The sequence below is a fragment of the Panthera onca genome, chromosome A2 (genome assembly GCF_046562875.1).
Source record: "Panthera onca isolate mPanOnc1 chromosome A2, mPanOnc1 haplotype 2, whole genome shotgun sequence".
In the NCBI taxonomy this organism is placed as follows: domain Eukaryota; kingdom Metazoa; phylum Chordata; class Mammalia; order Carnivora; family Felidae; genus Panthera; species Panthera onca.
Genome location: NC_138340.1, coordinates 81,319,268 through 81,333,202, shown reverse-complemented (window position 1 = coordinate 81,333,202; position 13,935 = coordinate 81,319,268). Strand labels below are relative to the sequence as shown.

At 40.8% G+C, this 13,935-nt stretch overlaps 1 protein-coding gene across 4 annotated transcripts in view; it reads right to left on the bottom strand.

The window, feature by feature from the left end:
* NAPEPLD (N-acyl phosphatidylethanolamine phospholipase D) overlaps positions 1-13,935 on the bottom strand; it is a 47,225-nt gene that overhangs the window by 17,214 nt on the left and 16,076 nt on the right. For 3 of the 4 annotated variants that reach the window (XM_060632304.3, XM_060632305.3, XM_060632306.3), the window contains exon 2: positions 8,758-9,064. In XM_060632304.3, the coding sequence (XP_060488287.1) occupies positions 8,758-9,064 (307 nt within the window). Of the gene's footprint in view, positions 1-8,757; positions 9,065-9,184; positions 9,269-13,935 lie in introns of those variants that run through there. The other variant, XM_078442540.2, reaches the window with a different exon arrangement.

Sequence of the window (13,935 nt, the reverse complement as noted above, 5' to 3'; positions counted from 1 at the left end):
CAGGGCATACAAAGGTTCAAGACTGGCACTGAACTTCTCTACAGCAATACTACAAAGAATGTCATGGAGATAATACTTTGAAATTCTGAGAGAAAACGGTTTCCAAACAAAAATTCTATACCCATACTACCAATAAGAATGAGAACAGAAACACAGTTCTGGTCCAAGAATGGTTACCTCCTCCAGGGCCATCCCAAATCTACACCTATTTTTAGAGCAATTCCTCCCAAAGAACTGAGGGCTGACCCAACAGCTTCTGCACAATGAAAGAGGGACCACACAGAGAACAGCAAGAGAGAGGGAGACACAGTCATGAAGGGAACTCCCACCCTGCTCACTGTGGACTGCAGTGGGAGGGAGGGATGGTACTGAGGGAGGGGAGCATGGGGCACAGAAACAGGGTGAAAAGGACAACTAGAATTTAAAGGAGCCAGTCCCTAACTACTCTGGCCAAACAGTGGGTAAATACCGGAATGTTCTGGGTCTGAGAGGCAAGTGAACACCCCGGTTAACATTTGCCCTCCACCTTGACAGCACAGATGGGAACAGCTTTCAAGATAAACTACAAAGCTGCAGCACTCACAACGGTATAGCACTGGCACTAAACAGACACACAGAGCAAGAGAACAGAATAGCAGAGCCAAGAAATAAACCCACACTTATATGGTCAATTAATGTATGACCAAGGAGACAAAAATATACAATGCAGAAAAGAAAGTCTCTTCAACAAATGGTGTTGGAAAAACTGGACAGCTACATGGAAAAGAAAGAAACTGGACCACTTTCTTCCACCAGACACAAAAATAAATTCAAAATGGATTAAAGACCTAACTGTGAGACCTGAAATCATAAAACTAGAAGAAAATATAGGCAGTAATCTCTTGGACATCTGCCTTAGCAACATTTTTCTAAATGTGTCTCCTCAGGCAAGGGTAAGAAAAGTAAAAATACACTACTGGGACTAAACCAAAATAACAAAGTTTTTCCACAGTGAAGAAAACCATCAACAAAATGAAAAGGCAACCTATGGAATGGGAAGAGATATTTGCAAATGATATATCTGACAAAGGGTTAATATCCAAAATATATAAGAATACAGCTCAACACCAAGAAAATAATCCAATTTAAAAATGGGCTGAGAATCTGAATAGACATTTTTCCAAAGACATACAGATACCAGCAGACACATGAAAAGATGCTCATCACTAATCGTCAGGGAAATACAAATCAAATCACAGTGAGATATCACCTCACACCTGTGAGAATGGTTAAAATGAAAAAGACAAGGGGCGCCTGAGTGGCTTAGTTGGTTGAGCATCTGACTTCAGCTCAGGTATGACTCACAGTTTGTGGGTTCGAGCCCCGCATCGGGCTCTGTGCTGACAGCTCAGAGCCTGGAGTCTGCTTTGGATTCTGTGTCTCCCTCTCTCTATGCCCCTTCCCACTTGCGCTCTGTCTGTGTGTCTCTCTCTCTCAAAAATAAATAAACATTAAAAAAAAAATGTAAAAAAAAAAATGAAAAAGACAAGAAATAACAAGAGGCGCCTGATTGGCTCAGTCAGGGGAGCATGTGACTTTTGATCTCCGGGTTGTAGATTTGAGCCCCATACTGTAGAGATTACTTAAAAAATAAAAATAAAAAGAAAGAAAGAAAGAAAGAAAGAAAGAAAGAAAGAAAGAGAAAGAAAGAAAAGAAAAGAAAAGAAAAAATAAAAAACACTGGCAAGGATTTGGAAAAAAGAGAATGCTCATACACTGTTGGTGGCAATGTAAATTGATGCACTGTGGAAAACAGTGTGGAGGTTGTTTAAAAAATTAAAAATAGAAATATCATACAATCTAGTAACACCACTACTGGGTATATACCCAAAGAAAATGAAAACATGAATTTGTAAAGATATATGCACCCCTATGTTTACTGCAGTATTTACAATAGCCAAGAAACGGAAGCAACCTAAGTGTCGATAAACAGATAATTAAAATGTAGGATACATATTATATTTATATACATACATGTACACATATATAATACATATATATATTAAGTGTATATATATAATGGATTATTAATCAACCTTAGAAAAGAGAGATCTTGCCATTTACAACATGGATGAACCCAGAGGGTATTATGCTAAGTAAGTCAGAGAAAGCCATCTATCACATGATTTCTTTATATGTAGAATCTAAAAAACAAATGAATAAACAAACAAAAAGCAGTAACAGACCCATAAATACAGAGAACAAACTGATGATTTCCAGAGGGGAGAGGGTTGGGAGGATGGGCAAAATGGGTAAAGGAGAAAAGGAGATTCAGGCTTCCAGTTATGGAATAAATCACAGGAACAAAAGGTATAATGTAAGGTATTACACAATGATATGAGAGCACAGCATAACATATAGAGTTGTCAAATCACTGTATTGTACACCTGGAACTAATAAACATCGTGTGTCAACTACAACTTAAAAATGGCAAAAAAAAAATTATAATAAAGATACTTCAGACAATCAAGTTCTCAAAAACCTGACTTTCTATGCACCCTTTTCTCAGGAAACTGATTAAGAATGTGCTCCACCAGGGTGCCTGGGCGGCTCAGTTTGTTAAGTGTTCAACTTCAGCTCAGGTTGTGATCTCACAGTTCATCAGTTGGAGGCCGGCACTGGGCTTTCTGGTGTCAGCGTGGAGCCTGCTTCGGACCCTCTGTCTCCCTCCCTCTCTGCCCCTTCCCCGCCCATGAGCTCTCTGTCCCCAGAATAAACAAACATTAAAAAAAAAAAAAGGTGCTCCACCAAAATAGAACCTGTTCAAGAAAAAGGAACAAGTGGGGTGCAGAAGACAGAGCCAGCACTGAAGAGGCAGTGGGGTCCAGGATGGTGGTGAAGGGAGACTCCAGAATGGAAGCTTGCAGAGAAGCGGGAGGGCTGTCAGCCCAGAAAGAACCCAGTGCTAAGAAACCAGCTTACAGTCTCTCCTCAGGAAAGCTGTTGAGAAGGAATGAGAAGGAGGGAAATAATCAGTCATAAATACATACAAAGTTAAGCAGGTGAAAAATGAGGCATTGCTAACCTCGGGGGGAAAGAGCATATTAAGAAAGGAGACATGGCTACGGTCCATGACTGGGTTCGTCACAGTGATACAGTCACCGTAGCATATAAAGAGGTCAGGCCTGTGGGAGAGAGACGGGGAGGGGTACAGAGGGAGTTAAATTTGACACTAAACATGAAGGAACACAGAAACACTGCTTGGTTCCACACGTTAATATCTAAGTAGTTAAATTCACCGAATCAAAAAGTGGAATGATGGTTACCAGAGGCTGGGACGAGAGGGAAATGTGCAGTTTCTATTGCCAGGCCTAAAGTTTCAGTTGAGCACGATGAATAAGCCCTAGAGACTTGCTTGTTACAACACGGTGCCTACAGTCACCAATAATGTTTTGCACACTTAAAAATTCAAGAGGGTAGGGCATCTGGGGGGGCTCAGTTGAGAGTCTGCTCTTGATTTTGGCTCAAGTCACGATCTCATGGTTCATAGTATTGAGCCCCACATTGGCCCCTATGCTGACAGTGCAGAGCCTGCTTGAAATTCTCTGCCCCTCCCCCGCTCTCTCTCAAAAATAACTATTTTCAAAAAAAAATTAAGAGGGTAGATCTCGTGTTAAGTGTTCTTACTACAATAAAGTTAAAATAAATAAAAGATGAAGGTAAGCTCCCAAGGAAACAACTTAAAGGTCTGTAAGCTGTTGCCTCCAGAGAGGGGGGACAGGTTACAGGGGCTGGTTAGAGGAACAGTATTTGTCTAATAAGCCTTTCAGCACCATGACTTCTTAGAAACTCTGTATACATGTAATTTTTATAAAGATAAAAAAGCAACATGTTAGCATACTACAGCAGAAATAGAATTGATGTTTTTCATTTTTTCAAAGGGCACCACTCTATTCTTCCATATTTTACATCTAAAGAGTATATTATATTTTCAAAGTACTTTCGTGTGTCATGTGAACCTCAAAATCTTAGGGACTAAACTGTCTTATCCTAACCTTATGGACAAAAAAACAAAACAAAACAAAACAAGCCCCCCCCCCCCCCCCCGCAAAAAAAAAAAAGTGCCTTGAGGATCTGTTAGAAATAAAGTCAAGTACTCAGTGAGGTATCCTGAACCTGAGCCTGGTTTCTAGACTCCGGGTATCCCACTTTTCCTACCAGTCCAGGATGCGTTTTCTCAGTTCCATGTCTGTCTCATACTCCAATGTGACCGTCCCTTAGTCACTTCTATAGTAGTGACTGGTAAGGACAGCCTCCTCCAACCAGTGAACCTCAGGACATTCTGCCTCCCTCCTTCTTTGAAATTCTCCAACTGTCTCTTCCCCCTCCCCCACCCTGGACTCTGGTAACTATAATCAACAATAACCAGACAAAGTCACTGAGCTTTCCAACAACCCAAAGCAATGACAGCGTCTCAACAGCATGAAGCCTATGAACTGGCATGCTGCCCAGAAAAGGCAAGTATCAGAAATGGTCCAAGTTAAAGAAATGATTTTCTGAATAGCCAACTAAATGGTTTAGCTTTGTTAATGACCAATTTTTATTTTACTTAGACCTGTAAATTACAGGTTATATCATTATAACATATTAACATATGTTATATGATATATGTTATAATGATATAAACTGCCTAATATATAGTAATTATAACCCTATGTGTATATTATCCTGTCTCCTTCCAAAACAATAATTTGAAGTTTTATTTCACTACACTTTAGCCCCCCAATGTCTAACAAAAACAATTTCCAGAATCTGATTACATTCTGAATGGACCCAATCATCTGAAGCAGGTATTCTTCATGTTTGGGGGGTGGTTTTCTGGAAAATGTGGAAGACTATCATATTTAAAAGTTGGTAAAAGTTAATAATTTTGCCAATGTAAAGGGATTAAACATGGAGCTTTAGTTACATATGAAAATAAGAAAAGTCAACATGCATCTGATCTAGTTCTTAGCTGTATGTGGAAACGAGGGGGAACCTAGATGTGTTTCTCTCGCAATGATGACTGTTACTGGCACTGTGCTTTTCTTCCTCACTGGATTGATGTATGAAGCAAACTAGGCATCAGCTTTCAGACCAGAAACATTTTCAAGAAAAATTGCCCAGGATCCTTCTGCGGCTTTAGAAAAAGAAGCAGCAGCAGCCATCACCTGACTGTGATACCATCTCAAACCTGGAAATTCTTCTGGCTTTGGGTATTTTAAAGACTCTTAGTTTTAAGTAAGAATAAACTCTGGCTTAAAAAAAATGGATGAATGGTTAAAGAAGATGTGGTATATATACACACCATGGAATATCGCTCCTCCATAAAAAAGAATGATAACATGGATGGACCTTGAGGGCACTATGTGAAATAAGTTAGACAGAGAAAGACAAACACCATATGATTTCACCTTATGTGGAATCTAAAAAACGTGAACAAACAAGTAAATTTAAAAAAGAAAGACTCCTACACACAGAGAACAAACTGGCTTGTCAGAAGGGGTGTGTGTAGGGTACTGGGTGAAATGGGTGAAGGGGATTGAGAGGTACAAACTTCCAGTTATAAAATAAACTAAGTCACAGAAATGAAAAGTACAACATAGGGAATACTGTCAATAATATCATAATAATTTTTTTAAAGTTTCTTAATGTTTATTTTAGAGAGAGAGAGCATGAGCAGAGGAGGGGCAGAGAGAGAGGGAGACACAGAATCTGAAGCAGGCTCCAGGCTCCGAGCTGTCCACACAGAGCATGACGTGGGGCTCGAACTCAGGCACCGTGAGATCATGAGCTGAGCTGAAGTCAGACGCTTAACCAACTGAGCCACCAGGCGCCCTCTGTAATAATTTTGTACTGTAACAGAGGGTAACTACACTTATCATGGTGAGCGCTGAGTAATGTATATAACTGTCAGATCACTGTGTCACACATTTCAAACTAATATTATATGTCAACCATACTTCAATTAAACAATTCTGCCTTTAAAAAAAAGTTCACACTTCATTAAAGAATGTAGTTCCCATCTCCACCCTAATTCCTTTCTCTGCTTTGTTATTCTTCAAAGCACTAGTCCTATTTTAATACATATTTTACCCATTTGTTTACTATTTCTCTCTTCCACTGAACCCAAGGTCCAAGAATGCCACAGTGTCTTTCTGCTTTGTCCAAGGGTCTCCCTCTACTGCCCAGAACTGTGTGCTCACACAGCAGGTGCTCAATAAATAGTAACTAAATGAGGGGTGCCTAGGTGGCCCAGTCAGTTAAGCGTCCAACTTCGGCTCAGGTCATGATCTCACAGTCCCTGGGTTTGAGCCCTGTGTCAGGCTCTGTGCTGACAGCTTCGGATTCTGTATCTCCCTCTCTCTCTCTGCCCCTCCCCCACTTATGCTCAGTCTCTCATTCTCTCTCAAAAATAAACATTAAAAAATGTTAAATAAATAAGTAGTAACTAAATGAATGGATGAGTGAATGGATGAGTGAATGAATGAGGAAGGGCTTGAGAGAATCCATGAACTCACTGAAATTACAGTAAAAGGCAATGTGTTTATGTCCACATAAGGTGTACAGCTTTCATCAGACATTCAAAAGGAGCCAGGGTGGAAAAGAGCTTCAGAACCACTAGCCTGGCAAGTTCTCATTCAACCCAGTTTCTAGAATATCTCCAAATCCTTAGAACACACAGATGTATTTCTGCCTTCGTGTGATCGCTCACTTCCCATATGAAATGAAACAAATCTAAAATTACCACTGCTTGCCTCTGCAGTTTTAGAAGCTGTGGCTCAAAACCAGTAGGAAATTTACCCCAAACAGGTAGCCCCCTGCCCTACCCCTCCTCTTCACAACACCCTTCCATGTTGCTCTTCATATGGCTTCTTCAGAAGGAAAAAACAAGTGGGGGGAGGCTTCTTGTTCCTCCCGGCCTCAAAGCTGAAACACGTAATACGGTTTTATCTATTAATGCCCTGCCTGCCTCATTCTAACAAGGTGTTAGAAAAGCATTAATCATATTAATCAACTCTGTTAACTAGGATTAATACTGTGAACACTCCTTAGCATCAAAGTGTTAATACCGTTTTTAAATCCCATGTCCTTAAAAAGAAAAAGACACGCTTACCCAAGGATCTACCACCACCACCACAAGCAGCCACTCCCCCTGTTGTCTTTCCCACTGCAGATCAAGCCTTCAAGGATGCCCCCCCCTCTTTTCATCTTGTCCCCCACTCCCAACATCAAGTTCTCTCTCTCTCTCTTCCTCTCTCTCTCTCTCTCTCTCTCTCTCTCCACTTCCTCCAAAGCCTTGTAGGACAGAGGTTGGTAGAAAAGAGAAGCCAAAGGAGACAGGTGGTAGAGAGAAGCAAGAAAATAAGAAAAAAGAGGGGGCAAGAAACAGCTCTTGCAATTGGGAGCCACCCACTCCCTGCCAAATGTAATCACACTGATCTAATAAACTGTATGCCAAATGTTAGTTTCATCCTAAAGGGGCACCTGGGTGGCTCAGTCGGTTAAACCTCCCACTCTTGATCTCGGCTCAGGTCATGATCTCACAGTTTGTGAGTTCAAGCCCCGCATCAGGCTCTGTGCTGACAGCACGGAGTCTACTTGGGATTCTCTTTCTCCCCTCTCTCTCTCTCTCTCTGCCCCTCCCCTGCACATGAATGCTCTCTCTCTCAAAATAAGAAACTAAACTTAAAAAAAAAATAAAGTTTCACCCTAGGTAAATATCATTTATTTAAAGGTCAGTGACCTACTGCCAATTTTTTAAGGTCTGGAAAGGTTATCCGAAGATTCCTTTCACAGTTTTAGCGGCCGTGTCCAAGGACGCCAAGCACTCTGGGCAAACACACATCAGGTTACTACTTGATGGGACATGCCATGCACATTCTCACCTCCATGACCTTGTTCATGCCATCATCCACCTGAAAACCACTGCCAAAATACTTTTTATCTTTTTAGGCCCGGATCAAATATCAAATTGCCTCCTCTGAGAAGCCATCTCCAGCCCTACCAGCTCGGATCCACCGCTTCCTTTCCTGTACTTTTTTTTTTTTTTTAATTGTCAAGTTGGCTAACATACAGAGTATACAGTGTGCTCTTGGCTTTGGGAGTAGATTCCCTTGACTTATCGCTTACGTACAACACCCAGTGCTCATCCCAACAAGTGCCCTCCTCAATGCCCATTCCCCCCTTCCCTCCCCCATCAACCCTCAGTTTGTTCTTTGTATTTAAGAATCTCTTATGGTTTGCCTCCCTCTCAGTTTGTAACTATTTTTTTTCTTCCCTTCTCCCACGGTCTTCTGTTAAGTTTCTCAAATTCCACATGAGTGAGCACATATGATACCTGTCTTTCTCTGACTGACTTATTTCACTTCGCATAATACCCTCCAGTTCCATCCACGTTGTTGCAAATGGCAAGATTTCATTCTTTTCCACTGCTGAGTAGTATTCCACTGACTGTATGTGTTATGTATGTATATCACATCTTATTTATCCATTCATCCTGTACTTCAAAAGCACTCTATTCCTACCCCAATTGCCACCAGATCAGAGTGGTTATTCATATACATACTTTGTTGCTAAGTTATGAACTTGAGGACACCTTATTCACTTTTTCTTCTCAGAACTTAGCCCTATGCCTTATCATATAAAAGGAGCTCAATTAACTAACTTGAGTGTCATGATACAATTCACAGCAAAATTAAGTGATAATAAGAGCCCCCCAGAAAAACCAAACGCTACCTCTTTGGAACACGGAACACTGCTGTGATCTTTCTCCATTATCAGCCATCTAAGAACATTTGGAATAGAGAGATTTTTCCAAGTTGGCCAAGGGTTGACAAATCTGCCATCCTTTCCTTTCTTTGATTTAGTTACATCTTCTTCTAGTCTGTAATCCAATTTGAAACTTTTCCTGGAAAACCTAGAAGAATCACTTCCTACAGAACTCCGTGCTGAATTTTGGCGTTTTCTTACTGCTTCTTTAGGATACTGGCTGCTTGTCATCAGAGATTGGTTGCTTTCATTTTCATCCATGTCCTTTTCAGAGCTAAAAAACAAAAAAGGGGGGGGGGGGCGGAGGGAATACTGACTTTAACATAAAGGCATTAAGACTCATTACACAGCATCCACAGTATTTCTTAGCTAATAAAAATTTTCTCAAACTTACAAGAACATTCTGTCTCTGTCAACGCAAACTTTCTTCCTGCAAAATACCACTTCTGAATCCAGAATTACTGCTTGCTAAATAGGAAAAAATGTTTGCTTTATCTTTTCTTGACAAACCATTTAGATATTCCATATCTGCTGTAACTGAAAGCAGTACTCCACCAGCCAGCATTTAAACACATGAATTTTTCCATTTCAATATCTTACAGAATTGAAGAACCTTCCTGAATGTGTAACATTTTCATACCTGAATTTTAAAAATACTATTGTTAATAATACATAGTGAGAAGGACTGCCTTAGTTCCTTGAGTATAACTCAGTAATTCCAGTGATTTATATAGAACTCCGCGAGGCCTGGTCATTTTTGCTTTGAAAATAATCTTTTAAAAACCTTAAAAAAATAATTTTACTTTGAAAATAATTACCAGTGCCCCTAAAAAAGCACACTGAGTTCAAGCCCCAGGAAAGGAAACAATAACAGTAATGGAGAAACATTTCAGTCATGTATTTAAGTGGTTAACAATACAAATTTGAATTAACTCAGATTGAGAACTGCCAAGACAGTGTAGTATGTATCCTAGCTGTATGACCTTAGGTAAGTTTCCTACCCTCTCTGTGCTTCGATTTCCTCATTTATAAAATGGAGATAATAATACCACCATCTCTGAGGTTTATGGAGAGGTTTTAAAAAGCTAATACAAGCGAAGCCCTTAGAAACATGCATGTAACATGTATATAACAAATGTAACACATATACATACATGGTAACAGGTCTACAAATGCTAGCTGTTGCAGCTGACATTCCCACTACCACCACCACTGCCCCCAGACTCAAGGAAGCGAAATCCTTGATTTTGATCTATATAGAACTCCAGATACATAGAAGTGATAATATATTAAGAATATGCATTTAGGGGTGCTCAGTCGGTTAAGCCTCCGGCTCTTGATTTCGGCTGAGCTCATGACCTCACATGAGTTTGAGCCCTGCGTGAGGCTGGGCATTGTGACGTGCGGAGCCTGCTTGTGATCCTCCCTCTCTCCATCTCTCTCTGCCCCTCCCTCTGCTCACTTGTTCTCTCTCTCAAAATAAACATAAAAAAATTTTTTTTAAAGAATAAGCATTTATTGGGGCACCTGGGTGGCTCAGTCAGTTAAGCTTCCAACTCTTGATTTTGGCTCAGGTTATGATCTCACAGTTCATGAGTTCGAGCCCCATGTTGGGCTCTGCACTGACAGTGTGGACCCTGTTTGGGATTCCCTCTCCCTCTCCCTCCCTCCCTCTCTGCTCCTCCCCCACTCACACACTCTTTCTCTCAAAATAAATAAATAAACTTAAAAAAAAAAAAAAAAGAATATGCACATATATGCCATGAATTTCATTTCTTTCCTATTCCACTAAACAAACATTTGCTTTCTGTCTAGTTTAAATGCACTGCATACACATAATACACTTCATAACCCCTGAGAAAATAAGCACAACAGAAAGCCAAATATTTTTATGGCCACAATGATGTTTACACAGAAATACCATCCAGGAGAGAAAGGGAAAGAACATAAACACTAGGATGAACATGTATGCTGAACTAAAACTTTTTCCCAAACCATCTACAGTAAAATAGTCTCTGGCCTGGACAATAATGGGTGTTAAGAAAAGAAACTAGGGCTGACAAAAGCTGAAGCACACACGGTTGGTTGCTCAGCCGCCCACTGTCTGCTGCAGAGCCTGACTGCTAGGAGAGCCTAACAAGCTTTAGATCTGGGCAACCACCCACCTCTCTCTAGTCCTCAATATTCTCGCCTGTAAAATACCTACTTATCTCATGGGGGTTCAAAGGATCAAATGACATAATGTACATAAAGGGACTGCCACCCACCAAATGATAATTCTTTTTTCCCTAATCCTGCTAACTGGCCATATACCTAAATTCCTTAAATTCCATCCGAAAGCAAAAAATCTGGGTGAGTTATCTCAGTTCTTCTCAAAGAAGTGCTCTACCTGGGTCATAATTAAGTTCAGGCCCAGGACTTTACAAAGCACTAGGGCAAATACCGTCCATTTGAACCCCAATACATTTAACAGACGCAAACACACCAAGTTGGGAGACTTTTATTTCCCCAAGAGTAGTATGTCTAAGGGATGGCAGAGCTGACCTGATGCCACCTGCCCTTTGTGATGAAAATCGGCTTGTGAGATATGTGCATATTTATATAAACACATTTACACATATGTGTATATATACATGTACATATAAATACATACATAATATTGCTCCCAACTATGTAATAAATTTTTGGCCCAATGTTTTATTTTTAACGTTTATTTATTTTTGAAAGACAGCGACAGAGCATGAGTGGGGGAGGGGCAGAGAGAGAGAGGGAGACACAGAATCTGAAGCAGGCTCCAGGCTCTGAGCTGTCAGCACAGAGCCTGACACGGGGCTCAAACTCACGAGCTCAGATCATGACTTGAGCCAAAGTCAGAAGCTTAACTGACTTAGCCACCCAAGTGCCCCATTTTGGCTCATTGTTTTAAACAATTAGAGGATAAGGAGAAAGGAGAAATGAGCCCTCTGACTCAAAAACCACAAAAGCAAAGCCAAAACGGGGTTTTGGGACAACATCCAGCCATCCAATGTGGATGTAAGAAGTAAGGGAGGCTTGTGAGAGCCAACAGTAAAGGTATGAAGGATGGGATTAGATCTGGGACCTGGCCCCGCGAATAGCCAAAGTAATTTTGAAGAAGAAGACCAAAGCAGGAGGCATCACAATCCCAGACTTTAGCCTCTACTACAAAGCTGTAATCATCAAGACAGCATGGTATTGGCACAAAAACAGACACATAGACCAATGGAATAGAATAGAAACCCCAGAACTAGACCCACAAACATATGGCCAACTCATCTTTGACAAAGCAGGAAAGAACATCCAATGGAAAAAAGACAGTCTCTTTAACAAATGGTGCTGGGAGAACTGGACAGCAACATGCAGAAGGTTGAAACTAGACCACTTTCTCACACCATTCACAAAAATAAACTCAAAATGGATAAAGGACCTTAATGTGAGACAGGAAACCATCAAAACCCTAGAGGAGAAAGGAAAAGACCTCTCTGACCTCAGTCATAGCAATTTCTTACTTGACACATCCCCAAAGGTAAGGGAATTAAAAGCAAAAATGAACTACTGGGACCTTATGAAGATAAAAAGCTTCTGCACAGCAAAGGAAACAGCAAACAAAAACTAAAAGGCAACCAACGGAATGGGAAAAGATATTTGCAAATGACATATCGGACAAAGGGCTAGTATCCAAAATCTATAAAGAGCTCACCAAACTCCACACCCGAAAAACAAATAACCCAGTGAAGAAATGGGCAGAAAACATGAATAGACACTTCTCTAAAGAAGACATCTGGATGGCCAACAGGCACATGAAAAGATGCTCAATGTTACTCCTCATCAGGGAAATACAAATCAAAACCACACTCAGATATCACCTCACACCAGTCAGAGTGGCCAAAATGAACAAATCAGGAGACTATAGATGCTGGAGAGGATGTGGAGAAACGGGAACCCTCTTGCACTGTTGGTGGGAATGCAAACTGGTGCAGCCACTCTGGAAAACAGTGTGGAGGTTCCTCACAAAATTAAAAATAGACCTACCCTATGACCCAGCAATAGCACTGCTAGGAATTTACCCAAGGGATACAGGAGTACTGATGCATAGGGGCACTTGTACCCCAATGTTTATAGCAGCACTCTCAACAATAGCCAAATTATGGAAAGAGCCTAAATGTCCATCAACTGATGAATGGAGAAAGAAATTGTGGTTTATATACACAATGGAGTACTACGTGGCAATGAGAAAGAACGAAATATGGCGCTTTGTAGCAATGTGGATGGAACTGGAGAGTGTGATGCTAAGGGAAATAAGCCATACAGAGAAAGACAGATACCATATGTTTTCACTCTTATGTGGATCCTGAGAAACTTAACAGAAACCCATGGGGGAGGGGAAGGAAAAAAAAAGAGGTTAGAGTGGAAGCGAGCCAAGGCTTAAGAGAAAAAAAAAAGAAGGAAAAAGAAAATTGAAGGAGCTTAAAAAGGAGATAACCCACAGCAGGATAAAAACAAAAGGCTGTGGCTAAACACTGGAGCCAGGGAGATAAACTTGTGAGTAGGAATGGGCAGCCCAGAAAATCCAGTAGTAGCAAAGCACGCTGTTACATGTTTGGCACATTTCATTTAAATTAACGCTCCTGGCAAAATTTCAGGGTAGGTAGGATAATCCCCATTTCTAACTGAAACACCAAGAGGTAGAGAGCAGCCCTCTCAAAAGATGAGAAGGCAGTGACAGTGAGAAGAGAAAGAACCGAATAAATCCAAGAGATAAGAGGATGAATCAGTAAGACCTGAGTCTCTAAAAGGTCCCGAACTTCAGACCATTTGTAAGGCAGGGTGGGGGATAGGTTAAAAAAAAAAAAAAAAAAAAAAAAAAAAAGGGGAGGGGGCAGGATCCAGAAACGACAGCACCAATAACTGAGTAAAGGATTTAGGGGAAAGCTAGTGTTTGGAGTACATAAGAGAAGGTGGAATTATGACCCAGTGAGCTTGCAAAAGGGTTTGAGACAACAGGAAAGAATCCAAGCAGAAGTACTCACGGACACCAAATGGAAATGATGACCCTGGGACCCAGGTTGCTTTGGGGGTGATAAAAGCGAAGGTAAGAGAACAGAGAGGTTTTCAGGGACCCGGGAG